The sequence below is a fragment of the Molossus molossus genome, unplaced genomic scaffold (genome assembly GCF_014108415.1).
Source record: "Molossus molossus isolate mMolMol1 unplaced genomic scaffold, mMolMol1.p scaffold_m16_p_10, whole genome shotgun sequence".
Lineage (NCBI taxonomy): Eukaryota > Metazoa > Chordata > Mammalia > Chiroptera > Molossidae > Molossus > Molossus molossus.
This window is the reverse complement of record NW_023425345.1, coordinates 5,759,127-5,783,850: the sequence shown is the minus strand read 5'-3', so window position 1 is coordinate 5,783,850 and position 24,724 is coordinate 5,759,127. Positions and strand designations below refer to the sequence as shown.

The 24,724-nt window shown below is 58.1% G+C and overlaps 1 protein-coding gene across 3 annotated transcripts; it reads left to right on the top strand.

The window, feature by feature from the left end:
* Nucleotides 1-872: 872 nt before the first annotated feature.
* Nucleotides 873-20,812, top strand: GGA1 (golgi associated, gamma adaptin ear containing, ARF binding protein 1). Of its 3 annotated transcripts, none has more exons than XM_036251831.1 (17): nucleotides 873-1,287; nucleotides 4,869-4,953; nucleotides 6,354-6,429; nucleotides 7,428-7,526; nucleotides 8,499-8,622; nucleotides 9,049-9,149; nucleotides 10,055-10,135; nucleotides 12,024-12,164; nucleotides 12,240-12,321; nucleotides 13,426-13,533; nucleotides 14,204-14,356; nucleotides 17,220-17,284; nucleotides 17,723-17,889; nucleotides 18,322-18,512; nucleotides 19,287-19,456; nucleotides 19,651-19,761; nucleotides 19,848-20,812. In XM_036251831.1, exons 1-17 carry the CDS (start codon nucleotides 1,245-1,247, stop codon nucleotides 19,956-19,958), a joined length of 1,908 nt encoding a protein of 635 aa, XP_036107724.1. In that variant the 5' UTR covers nucleotides 873-1,244; the 3' UTR covers nucleotides 19,959-20,812. The 3 variants fall into 3 exon arrangements, with proteins under 3 accessions (XP_036107724.1, XP_036107725.1, XP_036107726.1); XM_036251832.1 differs by having other exon boundaries at nucleotides 1,219-1,287; nucleotides 14,255-14,356; XM_036251833.1 differs by lacking the exons at nucleotides 873-1,287; nucleotides 4,869-4,953; nucleotides 6,354-6,429 and adding an exon at nucleotides 6,460-6,539.
* Nucleotides 20,813-24,724: the final 3,912 nt, after the last annotated feature.

The following is a 24,724-nucleotide window of genomic DNA, read 5'->3' as shown; positions in this document are numbered from 1 at the left end:
CACACATGTCACTTTCCTGTCTAACTTCAGTGGCCTGAGGAGGAGAATTGAGAAAACCGTCCCAGTCAGCTGAACGGGTAGAGTTTAGGGAAAAAACTGACCCAACACAACCCTCCCATCTCCCAGACGAGGTCACTGCCGTTCTGCAGGGTGACTGGAGGTCGTTGGAAAGGCCACAGCCTAGCAGAACAGGATTCGCCAGTCTCTCTGGTCTCCCTCGCGCTTAACCCTCCCCAGCACAGGGAGGCTGAAGAGGGCGCCACGGGCCGGTCCCCGGGTGGGCCGCCAGGGACCGACCGATTGCAGTCGAGCCAGGTGAGCCAGGCACCGGATTCCCCCTGGGCGTGACGTCACTGGCGACCCCGGCCGCGGGTGGGCTCGTCGACGGAGGGAGAAAAGGCCCCGCGGCTGGGCAGTCTGTCATTCCGCCCTTCCTGATTCCAGACCGGTCCCCACCAGCCTCGTCCGCCCACTGTGGCCGTCCGGACCTCTCTAAACAAAAGCCTGACTTTGTCACCACCTGTGACGCCTCCTACGTAGCTTACACAAGAAAAAAGAAAAGGCACATTGCAGTAGATGATCGCAGGCTGAACGCAGGAGGCAGCAGGGCTCCGGCTCCGCCACCGTGCGACTCGGGCGCCTGTCTGCTCCACGGGTTTGTCGGGGAAAGCAGATGCATGAAGGTGCAAAAGTGCTGAACAACGCCCGGACCGTTGTAAGCAGCCGACGAGCTTGGACTCGGCGGCGCTCACGGAAACCCACGAACGTCATTGCCCTTGTCAGGGACCCGCCCACTTCGGCAACTAAACGGAAGTACACGCTCGGGGCGCCGGGCGTGACTTCAGACCCCGGAAGTGACCTCGGAGCCCCTCAGAAATATGGCGGCGGAGCGTTCTTTGGGACGCGGTCACTGGCGTCTCCGTGACGCAGAACGAGTTAGAGCGTCCCGTGGGGTTTCCATGGTGCCGCCCTCGGCCCCCACTTTCTCCGCTTTCTCTCCCGCCTGAGCACCGCGTACGAGAAGGCCGGCGGCGGGCCCCGCCCGCGACGTACACGCCGCTCGGGGGAGGGGTTAGGAGCGCAGGCGACGCTCTGGGCGAGCCCGTGCGCCTCTCTATGCTACCGAGCGCTCGCGTGCGCCGCTCCCGCGCGTCGCCCCTTTAATCGGCGGAGGGCGGTGCCGAGGAGGTCCCGCGAGAACGGAGGGGGCGGGGGGCGGTGCCGAGGCTGGGGGCCCGTGGCAGATGGAGCCCGAGATGGAGCCGGAGACTCTGGAGGCGCGAATCAGTGAGTGTCCGGGAGGGGCGCGGGCCGGGCCGGAACCGGAACCGGGGGCACGAGGCGGGCCCCTTCCCAGCGGGGGCGGGGTACGGGACGCCCCCTCCTCACGCCCCGCCCCGGGCCCGGGAGGGGCGGTGCCCCGAGCCGGCTTTTCCGACCCTGGAGTGAAGTAAGACCCCACCAGCTGGGTGGACCTCCCGTCCGACCCCTGGGCGGCGACCCTCGGGGGAGAGTGAGCTGCGCCCGACTCTGTGCCCAGAAGCCCCGGGACGAAGAGAGCAGCCTCTGACCCCCTCAGGCCCAGACTGCTCCACCGAGGAGCGGACCCCCGCCCAAGTCATCCCCTTGGGCCCCGGAAGGGAGCAGGCGGGCGCAGGGCTGCCTCAGGCCCGGGAGGGAGGGACCCTGCTGCCTTTGGGATCCGAATCCTCCGCTCTCCGGCCCTGCATGTCCTTACCCCCTCCTGTCCCTTGCTTGAGCTTGCAACTTCTCTCGGGCTTGCTCCTTCCCCCGCCCAGGAAGGGAGGACGCACTGATTCATCTGATCCCCCAAGCTCGGGCCCCAGTAAGAAACCCCCAAAGCCTACAGGCTTGAAAGGACCCAACTGGAATTCCAGAAGTAATCTCACGTTTGCCATCACTAGCCTCAGCCCAGCCCCTCAGACTCCCAAGTCGTCTTTCCCAGCCCTTGTTGAACTTCCTCCAAAGGTCCCTGCACCCCTTTCTCAGAACAGTGAATCTTCTGACACTGCTTCCTACTACTCAAGCGTCTGAGCCCTCACACGCCACCCGAGCTCTCTACCCTACATTGCTGCATTCTTGGCTCTCACAACCCCTCTCACAACCCCTCTCCTGGACTCTGCCCCAGAACGCTGTGGCTTGCTTCTCCCCGGGCTAGTGTTGGTCCCATGTCCAGCAGGGAGCTACTCGGGTTCGGAGTGAACAGAGTTGAACCCTGAGGTTAGCCCCAGAACCACACCATCTCCAGGGGTGTTTCAGTGTCCGGGGGGGGGGGGCACTCAGCAACCATTGAGACTGTTTCACAACGCCACAAGTGTCCAGGTCTCAGCAGCAACTTGGGGGGATGGGCAGGGCCCTGGCTGACAGATGTGACAGGCTGAAGGACTGGAGGTCTGGATGATACAAAACAGTGTCAGGTTTAGCAACAATGGGGATTTGCTGGGAGGCCAAAGAGTGATCTGAGAAACAGAGGAGTCAGGACACCTGGGTTTGGCAATGGGCTGGACCCCAGTAAATTGGAACTGACACCATTTTTCTCTTTTCCTTCACCTTTGTGTCCTAGCAAAATTGTAAGCTCTTCTTTTGGGGTGATTAGAGGTAAAAAGTAGCTTCTGATGGGTAAATGATGACATTTATCACCACTGTGGAGTGACAGGATAAAGTCATGCCCTGTTGTCAAACACCTCCCTGGAGGTGTGTCCTCTGCTGCCTGCCAGGGAAGGTGCCCCCCGCCCCAAGAGGCCTGGGGGCTGGAGCCAGGACCAGAGAAGTTGGTCAGCTCTCCTTGAACCCAGAGGCCCTCACTCAGAAAGCTGCAGGGGAGGAAGCTGGTTTCTCATGATTGCATCGTTTCCTCACTGGCTTCTGACTCAGGAGCCATCTCTAGGACCAGCCTTTCTGTCCACACTCACACTCACATGTCTTTGACACTTGAAGGGACTTCCTGTTTTAGGGTCCCCCAGCCGGGTATTAATGAGAAGGTAATGTTCAGCCCCATTCTTTCTAACCTCAGACTGGTGTTCCCCAGCCTCTGACCGTGTTGGGGGGCTAGGAGGCAGAAGAGACGACCACACTTAGGGGGGGTGCCTCTTCCTGGTACCCTGGATTGTCAGCCAGGCTTTATTTCTCTGCGGGACTGAAGGGCTCGGCAGGGCTCCTGGAACAGAGATTTGTACCCAGGCTAGTGTTGGTCCCGTGTCCAGCAGGGAACTACTCGGGTTCAGGGTGAACAGAGTTAAACCCTGAAATTAGCCCCAGAACCACACCATCCAGCGAAAAAATGCTTTATTCAGTTTTCTGCTCAGCTGTACCAGAGGGTAGCTTTCCCCCACCCCCAACACTTTCTATGTCTTCTCCTTGCTCTGTGTTTCTTTATAGCACGTCACAACAGTATATAGTATTCCGTGTGAGTTTGTTTATGTGAGTAGTCAGTGTGTCTCTGGCTGGACTGTGAGCTCCAGGAAAGCAGGGATTTTCTCATGTTCACTGCCAGGGCTCCAGCATTCAGAATATTTATTGAATAAATATGAATTGAATGAATGGCGCCCAGGCACTAGGCTCCCAGGGCTCCAGGCCACCCGCCACAGCATAGGACCCCAACTGGGCAGCTGCCGTGTGCTGGGTCTCCAGCCTGTCTACAGATCCTTCTCTGTCCCACCTCCTGGGCCGTGTTCCCTCCGCAGCTCTGGCCCAGTGCTTAGGCTTGGGCAGAACTGGTCAGGACAGGGTGAAGCTTGGAAACAGACTCTGGGAAAGGAGTGAAGATCTGTCTCTGGCTGCCCCACAACTTCATTCTGTGTAGAGTATCTTGGCATCCCAGATCAGTCCATGTTTCGATTCAACTTTACAAGTGGGGAAACAGAGGTTTGGGGAACTTCTGTGACCCACTTGGTTGTTGTTTAACCAGTGCTGGAGGTAAGGGAGGTGACTGTGGCCTTGTTTACCACCCCCTCCTTACCATTCCTGCCTGCCCACGGCTGAGTCCTCATTCATTCATTCGTTTACCGGGGAGATGGGCATGTAGCTGGATGCAGTGCAGCAGCAGGCTTGAGCCCACGGTGAAGGTCAGGTCTGAGGGACACAGAAGAAAGAGCCGATGCAGCAGTACCAACTTGGGCATGAATGGAAGTTAGCCAAGACTTCCTGGAGGAGGTGATACCTAAGCCATACTCCTTACAAGGCCCTCCATGCTCTGCCTTGTGCTCAGTTATCTACATCTCTTCTCACACCGCCCTTGAGCTGTTCAGAGGCTTGCATACCCAACCTGGGTAACTCCCTCCACTCCCTGCTTGTGTTGCCTCTTCCAGGCAGCCTCTCCTGACCCTGGGCTCAACTGAGTCCCCTCCTCTGTGTCCTGTAGCTCCTTTGCCTCCTTCTGTGCCATTGTATTGAGAACGTAATTCCCTTGGCCCACTTGCCAGCCAGGCAGACCCTTGAGGGAGGAACTATGGGTTTGTTTCCCCTACCTCTGGATCTTCTCTAGCATAAATTTCATGAGAATCGTGGGGACGCTGTTTCCAGGAACAGAATCAGCGGTGTGGCCGGGCATGGCAGACATGCAGCTGTAGGGGTGGGGCAATAGGAAGTAGGGGATGACCCCAGAGCACAGTCTCTAAAAGTGGGGCCCTTCGGGGAGAAACTGAAAGGGGAAGCCAGTGGACAGGCTTCCTTCTGTCCTTGGAAGGGACGGAAACATCAGCACTCAGGTCCTGAGGCTGTGGCAGCCGGCCTTGTTGTGTGCTCAGTCATACACCCTGCCCCTACTGACCAGTCCCTGCTGCTGGGGTGGGAAGTGAGAGAGGCAGGGATCCCTTCCCTAGGCCACACTGGCCCCTCTCCTCCTACAGACAGAGCCACAAACCCCCTGAACAAGGAGCTGGACTGGGCCAGCATCAACAGCTTCTGCGAGCAACTCAACGAGGACTTTGAGGGGTAGGTGGACTCTCCCTCTTTTGGTCATGCTCAGTAGAATCCACTTTGAACCCGCTGTGCACACCCCACACAGGCCTCGGGCAGAGACGTTTCCAGTCTTAATGTACTCACAAATTTTTTTTTAATTTTCTTATTTATTGATTGATTTAGGGAGAGAGAAAGAGAATCAGCGATTTGTTGTTCCACTTATTTATGCACTCATTGGTTGATTCTTGCGTGTGCCCTAACCGGGAATCGAACATGGAACCTAGCATATCAGACAACGCTCTAACCAACTGAGCTACCCGGCCCGTGCTAATGTGCTCACAAATTAATAACAGTAGTGGGCACTCTGTACTGAGTGCTGCTTATGAGCTACCCTCTGAGGTGGGGCTTGCTGGACCCATTTTACAGGTAAAGAAACTGAGGCTATGGTGATTCAGCAGTTGCCCCAAGATCCCACATTGAGAAAATGGTAGTCCTCAGCTTGTGAAAATGCACATTTTGGAGCTGTCACCAGACTTGGACTAGACTGTCCAGCAGGGGTCTTAGGGTGGATATGTTAGCGGGTTCCCTGGGTGGTGCCAAAGTTTGGGGAGCACAGCTCAATGTGCTATACCTCCCCCAGTGCAGGCTCTCCATTCAGGGAGGCCATGCATGATATGTGTGCTCTGGAGTCGGGCTGCTTGGGTGCGACTCCCATCCCCTCGGTTAGTTGGGCAGGTAACTGAATGCCTCTGAGTTTCCACTCCTTCCACTGTAAAGTGGGGCGATAGTGCCACCCACCTCAGAGGGCTGGTATGCCACCCACCTCAGGAAGGAAAATGCTTGTGAGGCACCTTGCACATCATAAGCATGTTAGTACATGGTAGCACCTTGCATATCATAAGCACTCAGTACATGTTAGCACCTTGCCCATCATAAGCATGTTAGTACATGTTAACTGTTATTGTCACTAGTGACAGGTCTTTTATGATCCGGTGGACAGTATCACTTCCTCTGCCATGAAGCTGCTCTGATTTCCTGCAGCAGAATGTCCTGGAGTTCCCAGGGAGTTATGTCTGCCCATCTCTCCTGGTACATTGTCATGTTCTGCTCTCAGACTGGGCCCTTGAAGGCTGTGGTCATCTCTCTGTATTTGTCTCCAAGCTGAGCCAAGGACACGGCAGGTCATAGTTCTTAGTAAAGCTGGCCAAGGAGCTGAGCTCACGCCTTTTGAAGGTCCCAGACTGCCCACCCTGGCCCTATCCGGTCATGTCACAATCTCTAGCCCTGTCCTCGGTCCAGAGAGGGAGCTGGGCCTTTGCATCGGCCCTGCAGAAGCCACTGAGGGCTACAGCCCTAGCGGGGTAGTGAGGCAGCCCTCCCCTGGGTACCTGAGCTCTGGGGCTATTCTGGCTCTGTCTCTTCCTCTCCCCCAGGCCTCCACTTGCCACCCGCCTATTGGCCCACAAGATCCAGTCCCCGCAGGAGTGGGAGGCGATCCAGGCCCTGACGGTGAGGAGAAGGGGAGAGAGGGTACTTGCCATCCGCCAACCACATGGACAGCACCAGGGGAGGCCAAGACTGAGGTGTTTGGGGTCCCATCAGACTCTTCAGAGCCCAAGGTAGTGTGCCGAGATGGCCTAGAATGGGTGTCTGGGCCAGTCCCTGAGGGTCCCATGGCAACCAGTGGGCTGGCCTCCCACCCCAGACCCTGTGCAGGTAGGTCTCTTGTGGGGAGGAAATCCCCCAGGGCCATCTGGTCCAGAGGTTCCCCACCCCAAGTGTGCCTCAGATCTCCAAGAGGCTGATCAAACATACTGAATCGGGGCCCCACCCCAAAGCTGCTGAATCAGAGCTACCTGCAACCAGGTATCTGCGTGTTTACCAAGCTCCCAGGTGCACTGCAGAGCCAGGTCAGCCCGTCAGGGGTCTCCCGACACCGGGCAGTGCTGTGCTTCCCACGGGAGCACAAGGAGTGATGCCTGGGCTCAGGCCAGATGTTCCCAAGCTGTGCCAGTAGCAGAAGAGTCGGGGTCCACTGAGAGCCTGAGCACGGGTCAGATAGCGACCGACTCTATAGCCACGCTGATTTTAGGGGATGGTAGTACACAGTTTTTCTTTTAATAGTTATGTATTTATTTTAACATGTTAAGTATTTTGTTTTTCACAAATACACAGTAGTCCTGTGACTTCACAGACATATAGCTTAGGATAAGGCTAAGGTAGATGGTGCCAATTCAAGTTTTAAAAAACACTGAAAGGAATATAGTAAGAAAGTAATTTCCAGGTGTATTCAGATGTGGCCGGGCCACGGAGGCGCTGCGGTGGTGCTGCACATTGGGCCTTGCCCGGCTGCATCCTCGGGCGTGGTCAGTCTCGGAGGCCTCTGAACCTCAGAATCCCTGTGTCCTCACTGGTTACTTTCTCCCTTATCAGTACCTGTCCCCGGGCTTATGGGAGGCAGGCTGCCTCCTCTGATCCTCCCCGGGGGCCCACCCCTGCCTCCCCAGGTGCTGGAGACATGTATGAAGAGCTGCGGCAAGAGGTTCCACGACGAGGTGGGCAAGTTCCGCTTTCTCAACGAGCTCATCAAGGTTGTTTCCCCCAAGGTGGGTGCTCCCAGCCCAGGCTCAGACCTGCACAGTCAGATGGGGTGACAGACTGTACCTCATCCTGGGACCTCCTACTGGGGCTCTCACTCCTACTACTGCCTCAGCCCCCCTTCACACTGCTGCATCTGGGACAGCGGATCTCTAGGAAGAGCGCTTCCATTGACAGGTGGCATCCGGCCCTGGCGGCCCTGGAGGGAGGGGCAGTTGCAGAGAGTGCACACAGCTGCCCCAGCACCGGCTGCTCTGGCTCATCTCCCTGCACACCCGGCTGATGCCCCACCTGGGCCTCTGGGTCTGTAGTGGAGGGTCTCCCTGACCCCACCTCACAAGAGTAGCTCCCTTGAGGCCTTGGATGCTGAGACCCCAAACTAGAGTGATGGAGCCTGCTGGGCTCCAGATGGGCCACGCCCTCAGCTCGGCCTGAGGAGTCCTCCCATAGGTCATGACCATGTTCGGTGCCCCTTGGGTCGCCCTTCCTCACTCAGACCTGACCTGACCACCTGGCCCCCCATTCTCCCAGAGGTGGCTGTTGTGAGAGCCAGTCTGCTCAGCCTAGATTACTGCTGGGGTTGAAGGGGGCCCAGGGCCAAACATTGCCATGACTGCCCCTGCCCTGGTCAGCCCGGTGGCTCCTCCTTCCTGAGGTCACGGAGTTAAGCCTTACACGAGCAGGCACTGGGCTCTGTGCCTTAGTGTGTCAGCTCTGCATCCTCACTGTGGTTCCATGTTATCATCCACGCTTCACAGTGGGAAGCTGAGGCACACAGTGTTGGCACAGCTAGTGAGTGGTGGAGCTAGGAGGTGAGCTCCATCTGTATCAGGCTGGTTGGGTGGGATGTGGGGGCCGTAGAGGCCAGGGTTCCGAGGGCGATCTGGGGAGACAGCCAGATTGGGGCGGGGTTGGGGTTACAGTGAGGTGAGTGGGGCCAGCCAATGTCAAGGGCCTTCCCTCCCCTTTGGTCCTTGAAGTACCTGGGCTCTCGGACATCAGAGAAGGTGAAGAACAAGATCTTAGAGCTCCTCTACAGCTGGACGGTCGGCCTGCCCGAGGAAGTGAAGATCACCGAGGCCTACCAGATGCTCAAGAAGCAGGGTGAGGTGCCAGAGCCAGGTGGCCAGGCTCGTCCCCTCCCTGAGCTGGGCTTCGGCAACTTGGGCTCTCGCAGCAAGGTCATGGGTCTGCCCTTTAACATCCCAGGAACATCTGGCCAGTGAGGGCTTTTTGTTGCTCTGCCTAAGGCTAGCTTGGGTGGAGAGAAGGTGGGTTTGGGTCAGGCTTCCCCTCAGAGAGTGGCTCCCATGCTATGGAATGGCCTCAAAATATAGGGGCCCAAACTCCCCCACGCAGCTCCAACATGATAGGTCAGGAGCAGGCCCTGGCCCCCCAAAGTCCAGAGCCAGCATGCTGGAGAAAGACTGCCCGCCACCTTCCTTTCTGCGCTTACCTGGCCATGTCCCCATCTCACCCCTGCCCCTGGCCTGGCCTTTTGACAGCCTTCTCACCACCCATCCACTCTAGGGATAGTGAAGTCCGACCCCAAGCTTCCAGATGATGCCGTCTTTCCCCATCCTCCTCCACGGCCCAAGAATGTGATCTTTGAAGATGAGGAGAAATCCAAGGTGAGGCTCCAAGAAGAGGTAGATGAGGGCCCCAGAGCCCACTTGGGAGTCAGTGAACTCCAGCCCCTGGCTGCCCTGCCTTTGGAGCAGAGGCTCAAGGTGAGCATGGCCACTGTAGTGAGTGACAGGCACTGGTTGTTGAGCGCTTCTGCGTGCCGAGTCCTCTGCATACAGTGCCCCTGCGTTTCATAAACACAGGACAGTGTCTGGTGTCCCTGGGGTTGGTTTGAGGACATTTCATAGGTTGCCCAGGAATTTGCATAGCTTTATGTCTTTGAACGGTAAGGTGTCTTTGTAAAAGAAGTATGTGTTCATGATCAAGAAATTAAACAACACAGAAAGAGATAAGATAAACAGTAAAGGCTGCCATGGCCGGTTTGGCTCAGCCCTCAGACCAGAGAGTCTTGGTTCTGTTCCTGGTCAAGGGCACCTACTTCGGTTGTAGGTTCAGTCCCTGGCTCCAGTCAGGGACATGTGGGAGGCAGCCAATCCATGTGTTTTTCTCTCTCCCCCTCTCCCACTCTATCTGAAAAAATCAATGGAAAAATATCCTCAAGTGAGGATTAAAAAATAACAAAAATAAAAAGTAAAAGCTCCTGTCTACCCGGTTCAGTCCCAGAGGGTAACCACTGTTACATTTCTTGTACATCCTTCCAGAGAGGGTCTCTGACGGTAGTAATAGAATGTTTTGCACCATTTGTTAGAACTTATTTCTGCCTGGCGCTGCGGGGGACCATTTATGTGCAGTGTCTCCGTTGTCCCGTGGCCACCTTTCAGGTGTTGGCAGATTCTCGCCATTTCACAGAGAGCTTAGATAACATATCCCACAGCCAGGAAGTGGGGAGCCAGCACGTGACCGCAGGTCCAGGTTCTGGCATCATGGTCATGCCCCTGTGTCTTCACAGATGCTGGCCCGCCTACTGAAGAGCTCCCATCCCGAAGACCTCCGAGCGGCCAACAAGCTCATCAAGGAGATGGTGCAAGAGGTGATGACCGAGCCCAGAGCACAGGGAGGAGGTGGGATGGGGACGTTGAGCTGGGCTGCCAGCATGGTGTTGTACGTGTGCAGACAAAGAATTCTCTAGTGAGCCAGGACCATCGTGTAGAGGGAAGAATTTCCCAGCAGGCAAGTTCATCTGCTCTGGACGGATGGGCTTCTGCTACACTATCTTTTCCATAAAAATTAGAAATAAATTAGGCTTTACTATATTTAGAGAGAGAGAGCGCCAGTGTGTATGTGTGTGCATGTGCGCATGAATGTGTGTGCATGAGAGAATAATGTATATTTAATTTATAAATAAATACAGATGCTCTTTGATGTACAATGGGTTACATCCCAATAAATTCATTGTAAGTTGAAAAAATTTTTTCTTTATTAATTTTAGAGAGAGAGGAAGGGAGAGGGAGAGAGAAAGAAATGGAAACATCAATGAGAGAGAACATCGATTGGCCACCTCCTGCATGTCCCCCACTGGGGATCGGGCCCACAACCTGGGCATGTGCCCTGACCAGGAATTGAACCAGCGACATCTTGGTGCATGGGTTGATGCTCAGCCACTGAGCCATACTGGATGGGCATGAAACTTTTTTATTGATGAAAGTAAGTCATCAAAAATGTTGTAGTCTAGAGACCCAGGGGGCAGAAGTTCTGAGTTGTCTCTTTTTTTTGTTTGTTTAATCCTCACCTGAGGATATCTTTTTGTTTTGTTTTGTTAATCCTCACCCGAGGACATTTTCCATTGATTTTTTTTTTTTTTAGATAGAATGGAAGAGGGGGGAGAGAGAGAGAGAGATCTCAGTGTGAGAGAGACACATCGATTGGTTGCTTCCTGTAGGACCCCACTGGGGCCAGGGATCAAACCTGCAACCCAGGCATGTGCCCTTGACCGAGAATCAAACCTACGACCCTTTGATCTGCAGGCCAACGCTCTAACTGTTGAGCCAAACCGGCCAGGGCCTGAGGATATCTTCCATCAAGTTTTAGAGAGAGTGGAAGGGAGGGAGACGGGGGAAAAGAGAGAGAGAGACATCAATATGAGAAAGACACATCAATTGGTTGCTTCCCACACGCACCCTGACCCAGGCCAGGGATTGAACCTGTAATCCAGGTACGTACCCTTAGCCAGAAATTGAACCCACGCCTCTTCGTACATGGGCCATTGCTCTAACCACTGACCAACACTGGCCAGGGCTGGGTTGTCTCTTCAAGACAAGCTGCGTGCTCTGCCAGCCAAGAGGAAGTCAGGGGTGGCCCCTTGCAAGTAGGGTGATGTAGCAGACGGCACACCACAAGCCCACCTTTCACTCCACGAGGGAGAAACGTATAGTAAGAAAAGTTGGCCTGGGTAGCAGGGGCACTTCCTGCAGTGGCCTTTCAAGGCCATGAGTGCCCCACTGTTTGCCAGGCACTAACAACATTGAGAGGGGTCACTGCACTAGTTTCTAGGTTGCACTTGGTGACCACCAAGGTCTTTCATTCTCAAGTACGGGAATCTCCTTTCAAGGGACAAACACGAGGACGGCAAGGCTCATGTAGACTGCAGGTGTGGGTCTGGGCCCTGGTCCTCCAGAATCACCTGGCAAGTGTGTGAGAAACCCCGATTCCTGGGCCGTCCCTGGAGACTCTGACTGAGGGCCCAGGAAGTTCTTACGGTCCCGTGCAGAGGCCTGGGTCCAGGGAACGTTAGCAGGAGGAGAGGAAATGGGCAGGGTTGGCCGAGGGCTTCTTGGACCAGAGTGCCCTACCTTGGACATGAGGGGCTCTTAGCAGTGTCTGCCAGCCAGCCAGCAGACACAGAACAGAGTGGTGTGGGCAGTGCTTGGCTGGGCCTGGGCCTCACCCAGGCTTTCAGGGGCATTCCAATCCCTCCCTAGGACCAGAAGCGGATGGAGAAGATCTCGAAGCGGGTGAGTGCCATTGAGGAGGTGAACAACAATGTGAAACTGCTGACGGAGATGGTGATGAGCCACAGCCAGGGTGGCGCTGCGGCCCACAGCAGCGAGGACCTCATGAAGGTGCGCCCGTCTCCACCCTGCCCCAGTCCACTCCGGGCCCTGCTGGCCCTGACCTGCCCGCCCTGCTGCCCCCAGGAACTGTACCAGCGCTGTGAGCGGATGCGGCCCACACTTTTCCGACTGGCCAGTGACACAGAGGACAATGACGAGGCCTTAGGTGAGCCCCAGGCGGGGCTGTCTGGTCCCCCCACCTTTCCCCACCTCTCCCAGGCCCTGCTGAGTACCCACAGTTGTCAGGAGCCACCACCAGGGGGCCCCTTTCCCCAGCACCAACCTTAGGTTTCTCAGACTTGAAAAGGAAGCAGAGTAGGTCTGACGTGGTTGAGAGACCCTCTGGGCCAAGCCCCTTCACAGATACCTCATTTACTGCCCACAGCTGCGCAGGAGGGAAGTTGTTCCCATTTCACAGCTGGTGCTAAGGGAGGGGAGTGATTTGTCAGGATCGCAGAGCAGAACAGTGGCAGAACCAGGGTGGAGCAGGGCTCCCTGCAGACACTGCCTCCCTGGTAGGGGCTACAAACTAAGAGCGTGTCCCACAGGCCAGGGCAGTTCCAGAGCTGGGCCCTGTGGCTTCTGCTAGGGCCACACCTCAGGTTCTTGTCCTGCTCTCTGCTACCACATCGACAGGGCCTCTTGGGCAGTGGTCTGGGTACCATCTCAGCTCCTCATTCAACAGGAGCTCACTTAGCAACCTCCCGCGGACCAGGGTCCTGGTCCCTACCCAAGAGATGACATCAATGAGGGCCTAGTGTGTGCCGGACCCTGTTCTAGGCCCTCAGGGATATGGCAGTGATTACAGTTGACAAAAGCCATAACCTTCTGGAACTTGTAGCCTAATGCGAGGAGATAGAATGTAAACCCGGGACGTGAACAGTGGCAGTTTGTCGGGTAGTGCTAAGTGTCATGAAAAAGCAAGCAGGGAGGGGACCGCATAGTGCAGGCTTGGGATTAGAGAAGGCCTCCCCAAAGTGCCCTGTGGATGAAGACCTGAAGGCGGAAGGGATGAAGCCATGCAGAGATCTGGGGCGTATCTGCACAGCAGAGCCACGTGGAGACCTGGAGCATGCGCTGTGTTCAGGGGCTGACACGGGGCAGTGTGGTGGAAACAGTGGACAAGGGGGAACCGAGAGCCTAAGTCTGAGTAGATGGCATGCCCACTGCCCCACCCCCTCTCGGGGGCTGGGATGGATGTGAGGTGCTCATCTCCCACAGAGGCCCCCACATTCCTTCACACTGGCCTCTCCCCTCCTGCCCATTCCAGCGGAGATCCTGCAGGCCAACGACAACCTCACCCAGGTGATCAACCTGTACAAGCAGCTGGTGCGGGGTGAGGAGGTCAACGGTGATGCCGCAGCCGCCTCCATCCCTGGTAAGCAGGTGGCAGGAGAGCTGGGGTGGGGCCCACCAGGCAAGAGGGGTGCAGAGAGTCCAGGGTGGTGCACTGATCCCAGAGCTGATAGCAGTGACTGCCAGGGTGACCCTGGCCCCTTAAGACGGGGATGGCCCCCAGGGAGAATGTGCCAAGCCTGCCCCCTTTAGGGGGCGAAAGTCTAGATGTGGAACAAAGGAGGAGGGAGCCGAGGGTTTGACACATCGGGCACCTATTGTGCAGGGCTGGTTGGCACCCCCAAGGCGTAGTGTGACTATCAGGTGGTAGGGAGGGTTCAACACATGCATTCAGGCTTCTTCAGGGGGATAAATGACAGCTCCGGGAACCACAGATGAGGTTAGAATTGGCTCTTTTGGGGAGAGGTGGGGTTGGGGCACTGCGCAGAAGCAGCAGAGTTTAAGCAGGGCCTTGAAGGGTAGGGGGCAGTTCACCAAGGGGAAGTAGCAGAGCCGTCCAGACAGGAGGAACAGCATGTGTTAAAGAGAGCTCGGTGGGCAGATTTTAGGGGCAAGGGCCATGTGGCCAAGGAGGGGGAAGCAGGAGAGTTGTGACAGGTGGGGGGACAGTTTGCTGCCCCTTCACCCCCATGGACTCTGAGAATCTGAGTGTCCTTTCCCAGGACTTGCCTGACTCTCCTTTCCCACCCCAGGGAGCACCTCAGCCCTGTTGGACCTCTCAGGCCTTGATCTCCCTCCTTCAGGCACCACCTACCCAGCCATGCCCACCTGCCCTGGCGACCGGGCCAGTGCTGAGCAGCCCAGCACCTCTGTTTCTCTGCTTGATGATGAGCTCATGTCTCTGGGTGAGGACGGGGCCAGGCCCAGAGGAGGGCGGGCTCAGTTGCAGGCAGGGTGGTGCCCACAGCTCACCTGCTGCTCGCAGAGCCTGGTCAGGTCAGCGTGTTACTCTTCCTCCCTCGAGTGCTGTGGAGCATGGGGGATGGGCTTGGATCCATTTCACAGACAGGAAGCAGAGGCTCCGGGAAATCAAGGAGCTTGTGCAAGGCCAAATAGAGGGTGAGACTGGCCAGACCTGAACCTGATAAGCCAGCAGCACCCAGTCTCCGAGGGCAAACAGATTTCCCTGCAGCCGGTTAGAGCTAGAACTGGAGGCTGCCCAGGCAGAAGTTCAGCGGGCTCCCCACGCTCCGCGGAAGCAGGGAGAGCCCCCTCCGCGGCGCCCAGAAGCTCCACGGTGCTTGCACCAGAGCACACCACGCTCCGTGACCCAGGCTGGTCCCGGGCCAGCCCTGAGTCAACACGAGGCGGGGTCAGGGCTCCGGAGCCTGACGGAACTGGGCTCACCCCTGGGCCAGGTGGTTTGGAGGTCTCCAGCTTTCAGAGCATAGAAGCAGGAGAATATAGTGGCAGCCTCCTCGTGGTGCCCTGAAGTCACACAAACAGACGTGCTCGGGCTCTGTCAAAGGAACCTCGAAGGGTCTCTTGGAAACTAACTTGGAAGCAAGAGTCAGACTGTTCTGAGCCGAAAACCAAACCTGGCCGACTCGAAGCGATGGTGCCGGGCTTCAGTGCGCTGCCTGACCACGCCGCGGCGGTTGCACCCCAGACCGCCTCCCTGCCCAGCAAGGCCGCGCTGTCAGCACCCTGGTGCCCAGAGTGCCGGGTTCGGACAGGTTCAGACGAGGCACTCCGATTCGGAAGCCTCGCTCGGCCTCCTGCGGCCCTGACCCAGTGCCCAGCCAGGAAAGGGAGGAGTGCGATGGGGACAGTGGGCCGGGTCAGTGCTCCTCCGGGCATGGCAGCCGCACCCTTCCTAGGGGTCTGCCCACAGGGTGGCTACACATCCACCTGCCCGCACCGAGCCAGGGCCAGCAGGCAGGGGCCCGGCACACAGGGCAGTGACGGGGCAGTGACAGAGCGCACGCAGCTCCTCTCCCCCAGAGCAGGACTGGGCAGCAGCTACCTGACTGGCGTTCGCCCTGCCCCCCAGGGAGTGGCTGTGGCAAAGCCACCTCCTCCCAAGAAGCGAGGTGTGCTGTGCACTTCCTGTCCCCGTGTCACTTCAGAGAGCCTCCAGCTTCCTCTGGTTTCTTCTCCAACGCAAAGAAAATGTGGGAGCAGGACCCAGCAGTGCCAGGGCAGCGCCGGCCCAGCACGGGGGAGTAGAGGAAGCCTGAGGACCACAGAGGGGGCCTTCCTAACCCGTCCTCTGCGGCAGGAGGGGTGAGGGGTGGGGCGGGGTGGGCAGTGAGGACTTTATGTCAGAGCGGGGCCCTGCTCAGACACCATCTGGTCTGTCTCCTTTATTCTAACATCCTCTGATGTGGGTGCTGCTACTGTCTTTGTCATAGATGGGGCACAGAGAGGTTGTCACCAGCCGGGGGCCACACAGCTAAGTGGCAGAGCTGTATTCAGAGTCCACCAATTAGGCCACACTCTGTCCAAGTCCAGACTCTGCCACTTTTCAGCTCTGTGACCGTGGACAGGTTAACCCTTCTGAGCATCTGTTTTCTCATCCCTGTAAGAGGGATGGGGCTCTGGCCGGTTTGGCTCAGTGGTTAGAATGTCGGCCTGTGGTCCAAAGAGACCCGGGTTCGGTTCCCCTAAGGGCATGTACCTCAGTTGCAGTTTGTCCCCAGCCCCGGGTGGTAGCCACTCGATGTGTCCCTTTCACGTCGATTTTTCTCTCTCCCTCTCTCTTTCTCTCTCCCCCTCCCACTCTATCTGAACAAAAAATGGAAAATGTCCTTGGGTGAGGATAAAAAGAAGGATGGGGACTACATTCCTGCCTTGTAAGGTCTCTTGAGGATTAAGTGGGACCCACGTCTGAAGTGCCTGGCACATCAGGGGCTGTAAGAAATGTCGGCAGTAACTGCTGTGCTATCCATGGTATCAGAGAAGTGTGTCCCGAGGTAGAGACCCGATGGCAGCGTCCTGTGGCCTGCCTTGGCCTGTCTCGTGGCACTGCCGGCCGGCACCCCCTTGCTTGGGATTTGCTGGAAACAGGATGCCCTGTCTTCTCTCGGTAAAACCTGGGGGACGTGGCTGGGGTGTGCTTCAGGGCAGGCAGAGGTCAAACTGGTCCTCACTGGCTGCCCTCTGCCGATCAGCAGCCTTCCTAGGGGCCCGCCGCCTCTGGCATCAGCCAGCCAGCCTTGCTGGCACATGCCAGGGCAGGTAAGTCAGTCGGCCCCAGCCCACCTGCACTGTGCACAGGGGCCACTGCTGCCCAGCCAGCACCTTGCCGTGGCCACTCCGATTCTGGGGCAGGCCTGGGCCAAGGGCCCCGCTCACTGCACCCCAGCCTCGGACACTCAGACTGCATCCATCCAGTCGGTCGTTGGCAGGATGCTAACCCTGCCCATCTGGATCTGCGAGCTGAGGAACCTCACGTGGTGCCTCACACCCTGCACACGCCCTCCATCGGCTGCTGCCAGCTGGCGGATGAAGCAAAAGTCCTGACACTGGTCGCGTTGGCTCCTGAGGAGCAGCAGAGGAAGCACGTGTGGACAGGGAGAGGCTATCGGGGTTTCTGCTTCCTATTTCTGCTCTGCTGTTCCCTCTGAAAGTGCCGAGCGGGACTTTTCCCCGTGAGCCAGCCTCAGGAAGGGCTTCAGGGAGAGGGCAGGAGCAGGGACCCAGCATAGCACACAGCAGCCTCGTTCTCCGGCCCAGCTCGCTGATCTCTGCCTTGCTTCCCCACAGGCCTGAGTGACCCCACACCCCCTTCAGGCCCAAGCTTGGATGGTGCTGGATGGAACAGCTTCCAGGTAGGAGGGGCCAGGCCTAGCCTGCCCGTCCTGGCAGCAGAGCGACTGGGACAGGCAGCCCAAGGGAGCAGTGCGAGGGGCGGGAGGAGCAGGGCAGGGAGGGCAGAGGGGCAGCAGGGCCTCGCCTCCAGGTGCCCCTGCCAGGCTCAGCCTTGGGCCTCCCTAGGGTTGAGATGGGGGTTCCTTATTCCTTTACCCTTCAGGGTGATTTTGAGGTCCCTGGAATGTAATGGATTCTAGAGTAGAACCCAGACCAGGCCTGACCCACTAATGGCCCTGGGGTGAGGGGTCGGGCCTGGCAGGAATGTGGTCCCCATCCCTGCTGCTTCTTCCCCAGATGTCACCTGCAGGGAGGGGAAGGGGCCTCCTTTTCAGCACAGGACAGAGGACGTCTTTTCAGCACAGCCTCACCCACCTGCATCTTTGTATGCCCAACAGTCATCTGATGGCACCGAGCCCCCAGCCCCCACTCCGGCACCCAGCATGGACAGCTGGCCCCCTACACAGACCTCCCTGCCAGCGAGCAGTGGTCTGGATGACCTGGACCTCCTGGGGAAGACCCTGCTGCAGCAGTCGCTGCCCCCGGAGTCCCAGCAAGTGCGGTGGTGAGGGCACGTCCGAGCTGGCATGGGGGGAGCCCTCCCTGTCCCCACAAACGTAGGTTTCCCTGGCCCAGACCTAGCAGGGAACGGTCATTCGTGGGAGCACTACCGTGTGCCAAGCACTGCACTGGGCTCGAGGGAGGTGCCGGACCATCCCACAGAGCATGGCGTTAGGAGAGAAGGGGGCTGCCCCACTCCCGCGCCCTCCCCCAGGCATCCCGGCACCTGAGAAACAGGGAAGGCCAACACTGAGGACGACGCTGAGCCCAGGGGGCAGGGGCAGGGGGAAAGGAGAGAAAGAGCTACCCATTTCAAGGTGAGGAAACGGGCCAGAGACAGGAAGGTGTCAGGGGCAGTCAGGAAATTCAGCCTTTCTTTTGCCCCTGATCTCTGGTCACCAAAGAGTCACCTCTCAATACATCGTCCCCCAATAAGGGAGAAGCAGCAGCCAGCCCCCCGGCTCACACTCCGGGACCTGCAGAATAAAAGCAGCTGCAGCTCACCCCGCTCCGGTGCCGCCAGCCTCCACACCGTGTCCCCCGAGCCCCCCGGGCCTCCGCAGCAGCCCACACAGACTGAGCTCTCCCTGGCCAGCATCACTGTGCCCCTGGAGTCCATCAAACCCAGTGAGTAGGGCTGGGGCACGAGCGGGTACAGGCCGGGCCAGGTTAGCTCGCTGCCCAGCAGCAGCACCTCGTCGTCCCCCCGGGAGCTCTGCCGCTGCTGATCCAGTGAGGACTCTGGGTTAAGACCCTCCGCAGCCTGTTTCCTCGTCTGCCCGGAGTGGTTGCGAGACTGCCACTGTAAATTCCAGGGTTACAGACAAAAGGACTGTTAGGGATGGCCCCAGGCACCTCCCTCCTCGGGAAGGCAAAGCCCGGACACAGGCTTGGGGCCTCCCCAAGACCACAGAACCAACCAGGATAAAGATCCTGGCCTAGGTCAGGGCTTCTGCCCAGAAGCAATCGGGGGGCACTGGCGGCACCAGGCCCTGCACAGGCCGATGAGGATGGGCCAGTCTACTCATCCATCCAGTGAGCTCGTGACCAAGGGCGTCACATCTGTGTCCCTGGGAGGTAGGTAGTGGTGCCCCTTCTTACCAATAGGGAGGACCCTGAGAAGCAGCGTTTGCCACATGCACAGCACTGGCAAAGCCCCTCACGGGCTCGGTTCCCAGCTGGGTGTTGCCTCCGCCGTCACACTACAAGTTCACCTGCCCCTTCCGGGCGCCATTCTGTACCCCTGGCTACACTGCTGCCCAAGGACCTGAGTTTGTGGGTCCATTCATTTGTTCTCAGCTGAGCAGCAAGCACCTGATGGGAGCGGGAGCGGGAGCTGGTCAGATGTGCGTGGGCTCGAGCCCAGCTCCGCCCAGCACCCTCTCCCCTTCTCCCCCTCAGGCAGCATCTTGCCAGTGACTGTGTACGACCAACATGGTTTCCGGGTCCTTTTCCACTTCGCCCGAGACCCGCTGCCTGGGCGCTCCGACGTGCTGGTGGTGGTGGTTTCCATGCTGAGCACTGCCCCCCAGCCCATCCGCAATATCGTGTTCCAGTCAGCTGTCCCCAAGGTGACATGGCCATGCCTCTCGGGGCTAGACAGGGGCCAGCTGGGAGTGGGGTCTCTCTCCCTGGAGGATTCAAGGGGTAAAAGGGAGCCAAAGGACAGAGCCCCAGAAGAGGGGCTGGCAGGCAGGCTGGGCCTGTTTCCTCGGGATGGGGAGGGAAGCCGGGGCCCATGCCCGTCCTGCCCTCGTGTCCACAGGTCATGAAAGTGAAGCTGCAGCCACCCTCGGGCACGGAGCTGCCAGCCTTCAACCCCATCGTCCACCCCTCAGCTATCACCCAGGTCCTGCTCCTCGCCAACCCCCAGAAGGTGAGGGGCCCAGCTGTGATGGCACTGCTGGGGTGGGGGCGCCTCTTCTCCACCTCTGACCCTCTGCCTTGCTGTCTCTGCCGCAGGAGAAGGTTCGCCTCCGCTACAAGCTCCTCTTCACCATGGGCGACCAGGCCTACAACGAGATGGGGGACGTGGACCAGTTCCCCCCACCGGAGACCTGGGGGAGCCTCTAGAACAGAGAGGGGAGTGGAGGGGAGGAGGAGGCAATGGGATCGGCCACTGGCTAGCCTGGGTAGGAGGCTGTGGTGGCCTAGGATGCCCTTTGTCCCCATGGCCATATCTGTGCCTGGTGCTTCTCCCCTCACCCCTGTGGCCCCCTCCTTCCTTCACCCCTTCCCTGCTGGGCCAAACCCAGCAGGAGGCTGGGCCTGGGTTTGCGCTGCTGGGGCTTCACCACGGGTGGGAGCCCGGAGCAGAGAAGGGCTGCGTGGCCTTGGAAGGACTTGGGGTCTTTGGAAGAAGCATGGCTGCCGGGCAGGGGCCAGGACCTCAGGCCCAGCCCTGATCTCAGCCTGGAGTGGGGTCATCCCCGCCTGTCTCTCTTGCCTTATGGGAAGGCCCAGCCATAATCTGGGTCATGCTGGAGCCATGGACCAGCTCAGGCCTCCTCCATAGGAACTGGGTAACTGTGGGGAGTGACATCTGCACCCCCGGCTGTTTGCACTCTCTGGTGTGTGATTTGACTCTCAACTTATATTTCTGAGTGGCCTGTGGTCACCATCTCAGGGGGCCCAGTTGGGGGAGCCCCACCTGGCTCCTTTGCTGTCAGGCCTCCTGAGGAGCCATGGGGACTATGTGACTGCTGACCTGAGGGTAATGCCAGAGGCAGGTGGCCCCAGCTGGGCTCTGGAGCTTCTGGCCAAGGGAGGACCTGCACTGGAGTTCTGTCTCCTTCATTAACTGGCCCCTGCTGGGCCTCCTGTGGGCGTCTCACCTCTGTCCATTCATTTATTTATGGGCAGAAGCGGGGTCGGTGTGTGAGTGGGAGCAGGAGTATTTATGAAAATAAAACGTCCTTTTTCCTGGACCAGCTGCTCTTGTGGTCCTTCTGAGGTGAAGAGAGACAGGAGGGCCCAAGAGTGGGAGGCCCGGGGCTCCCCTGCAGACTGCTCTGCCTGTGGGGAGAACAGACCATGGTTCCTCTCCCCACCACCCGAGCCTGCACCGGAAGAGGCCCTGCTTGGGGTCCCGGGTCCGGTGCTGAGTCACCAGAGGGCTCAGGGCTGTGGCGGGCCCAGAGCTGTCCCAGCTGGAAATGAGCAGCTGCTTGCTCCAGGCCTGCCAGGAGCCCGGCTGCTCACAACTTCCTCCTGCTCCGCTCAGCCCTCAAAACACAACTGCAATGCAGCACCGCCGGGAGAGCCGAGCCTCAGCTTCTCCCTTTCCCCGAGCTGCTCCCAGGAAGCAGGGCGCCAGTTGCAGCTTGTTTCTGCAGGGGCCCCTGCCACTCCCAGCGCAGCCACTTCTTCCTGGTGTTAGTGTTTTCTCTTAACTGGGAGGCTGGGGTCCGGCCGGGAGTGGCTTAGAGGCTTTGCAGCTGAGAGCCAACCAGTGCGGAGCCAGCCGAGCCGAGTGAGAGGGAGTGAGTCCCGGAACTGCCCGGTGGTGTGGAGCCAGCCCTCCACCGCTCTGCAGGAGAGGGCTCCTGCTCAGCCCAGCCTGGGGAGGGCTGCCCGCCATTTCTGCTCCCTAGCAGATGGTGGGAAGTCCTGCACTTAAGAAACCAGTTTCACTTTGTCTAACCTAGTGTTCCCCGTCTGCACTTGCCCACCAAGCCCTTTCCTTAGATTCTGTTGAGAGGTGCTGGAGGACAGCCCAGCCCCTGGTTCTCCCGGAGCCCAGCACATCTAACTCCCCAGCTTCCATTCAGCAAGCCCGGGGTGCCTCTCTGCCAGGTGATGCCGAAGGGCAGGGGAGAGCTCACATCTGCCAAGGGGACAAGAGGGCACTTCCAGCTCCTACCTGCTGGAGGCTTCTAGGGTCCCCTGGACACAGCCCTCCCAGCTCGCTTCCCTCCCCCAGGCAGAACTCTTGAACACTTGTGATGGTCTCCAAAAGGCAGTCTGGTTGGAAGGTCTTCCTTCTGCATAAACAGCCCTATTCCATGTAAGGTCCCTGGGGTCCCAGAAGCACCATCTGGAGCACGATCTCATGCTGGCCAGTGAGGGGCTGCAGGTTGTTGCGGGGGCTGCCGGTAGGAGTCTGGGACTGCTTCTGGTGGGTCCTGGCTTGCTGCGCGACTTTGAGCAAGGTCCTTGCTGGCCTTTTGGTTCTGTGCTTTAAACGGTGGAAGGGACCCTGTGAGCTAGAAGGCCCTCTGGAGAGTCTGGGCAAAAGGGTACCCCAGACTCAGTATGGAATGGCCCAGATGTTACAGGGACAGCGAGATCCCTTCGGCCTTTCAGACCTCCCACCTTCCCTCGTTCGTAGTCTGTCCATCCAACTGTCTGTCCTGCAAGTGCCTCTTGAGCAGCCCCCATGCCAGGCACGGCCCTGTCCTCAGAGCCCAGCCTGGCATAGAACCTGTGAGCCAGCAGCTCAGCATGCCATGCTGGGGTGGGGGGGCATGAGGTACCCAACAAGGCCTGTGTCTGTGAGGGGCTGGGGTCTATCCAGGCTTCTCCTCCCTGGAGAAATCATTGCCCATAGACCGTGTGTCAACTCAGACGGGTTAGGAGACCCAGAGCCTCCGGGGTCCATGGACGGGAATGGCGGCACGGGGACGGTGTGTGTTCTGCCTGTTGACGGGTGACCCCCACCACCACCCCAGGAGCAGTGGGACTTCCCAGACCTTGAAGACACACTTCCACTTCTATTTGTGTGGCTGAAGGCAGCAGCTCTTTTTTTTTTTAGCAGCCGTAGCACACTGCTTATCTATTCATGGCAGCCAAGAGAATCGGGCTGCTGCTCATCTGGGGAACCTGGCCGGCTGTTCTCTGCGCCCCGTCCCGGCAGGCCTCCTGGCCGGGCACAGGCACAGCCAGGCAGGCGACAGGGGCCAGCCCTAGGCCTGGCCCTGTGCTAGACCTGCCACTGCAGCCTCCCCCTCCTCAAGCTGCCTGTGAAATGGGAAACAGGCTCGGACTGTGTAGAGGCCACTTATGGTCGTGTACTTCAGCATATCCTCCGGCGACATTGTATTGTCTCCATTTTAGGGCCCAGACCATTGCCACCTACCTCCTGAGCCTACACACACAGCCCTCTGTCAGCTGCCGCCTTCTGCGGCTAGTGGTTAAGGGCACAGGCTCTCTGGGGCCATCAAGCTTGTGCTGTGGTCCTCACTCCTCAGCCCCACCCGGGGCTCCAAGGAAGTACTTTGACTTGAAGCAAGGAAGTTTTTAGAGCCCCAGAAATCATACCACATGCCTCACTGCTCTGGGTGGAAGCTTCCATGCAGAGAGCAGCACTGATATGACCACAAACAAGCAATATGTCCAAAGTGTAGAAATGGATATTCTTGCTCAGTCCTGCAGCCCCACAGCTGACCCCCGCTGCCACCACTTCACCCCGCCACTGGCCTCCCTACCCACATCCTGCTCTAGCTTCACCAGCAGACACTTCCCAGACTGTCACGCTTTCTCAACCTGCACTGAGGCCTCCTGCTCCTCCAAGCAGCCACGGGGACTAAGGCGGGAGCAGGGACCAGCATTTCTGGGTCTCCAGGCCTGTCCTCTGGCACAGCAGGAGGGCACAGCCTCCAGCTAGGAACCTCCATCTGCTCACCCGTGAAATGGGGACAATGCCAGCCTCACTGGGGGATGTGCTAAACCACATGCCAAGTGCCACTGTCCCAAAGCAGCAGGACACAAGAGACAACTGAGGCAGGAATGAAGGTAAAGGGTCTGTGCGTTCCTGACTGCAGGCTGAATAAGAAACAGGGTCAGCATTTTACATATTCACTCGATCCTCTCAACAGGTAGACGCTATTATTAGTCCCACGTTACCCTTTACCAAGGAGGACACTGATGCTCAGAGAGGTAAACTACCTCACCCAAGGTCACCCAGCTAATGAGAGGCTGAGCCCAGCTGGCTGGCTCCATCCACACCCTTAAGCTCTGTTCTTGCTATCTTTGGGGTTGGAAATAAGTGTCCATTAAGGCAGTTATCACTTGTGATTCAAGTCAGCTGTGTTTTTTGAGCTCCTGTGACAATGGCACATTGCTAGGACCCAGGCCCTCCTGGAGGGGAGACACAGCAGGTCAACAAACCCTTGCAGTGACGTGTGAAAGGTCTTGTGATTGGAATAGGGGTTGGCTGGTGACCTCTGAGGTCTCCCTTCTGCATCTGCAGTTCTAAAACTACAATCTCGGCATCCACTGATTGAAACTTCTGAGTCCAAAAATCTCCAGTTACAACGTCTTTTGAAGGAATAGCCTATGGTCCAACCTTTGGGGCTTCCAACCTTTTAATGATTGAACATCCAAGTGTGTTTGAACTTAAATATACCCTAAAATGGACCCCTCACCTAGCCAAAGGCACAGCAACGCCACCCAGGCCGGACAGAGAAGAGCGAGTGCCTTTCCTGCGGAGACTCAAGTCTGACTGGAGGGGAGCCTGCAGCTCACGTGGCCTGATTATACGGCTCAGGGTGTTTCCAACGCAGCTGGGGCTACAGCCCACAGGGACCGACCCTCCCCAGGCTGGGGCTGGGGCTCAGGCCTGGGCAAGTCTAGGAGGGACTGTCAGGGACCTTTAGCACAGCTGGGGAAGTGGACAAGCCCAGACCCAGTGTGGTCCAGGCTGCTGGTGGGGCTGACACAGGGCTGACACCAGGTAGCCTGTAGTTCTCCCAGAAGGCAGGACGGTGGTAACTTGGTGTCAAGCTGCTGGCTTGGGAATCTTCAGTTTCCGAAGGTTGTGCCCATTTCAGAAACAGGGGAAACAGCCACCACAAAGTTCTAGGTTCTGCCCAGTGAGGAAGATGGACAGGACAGGGGTA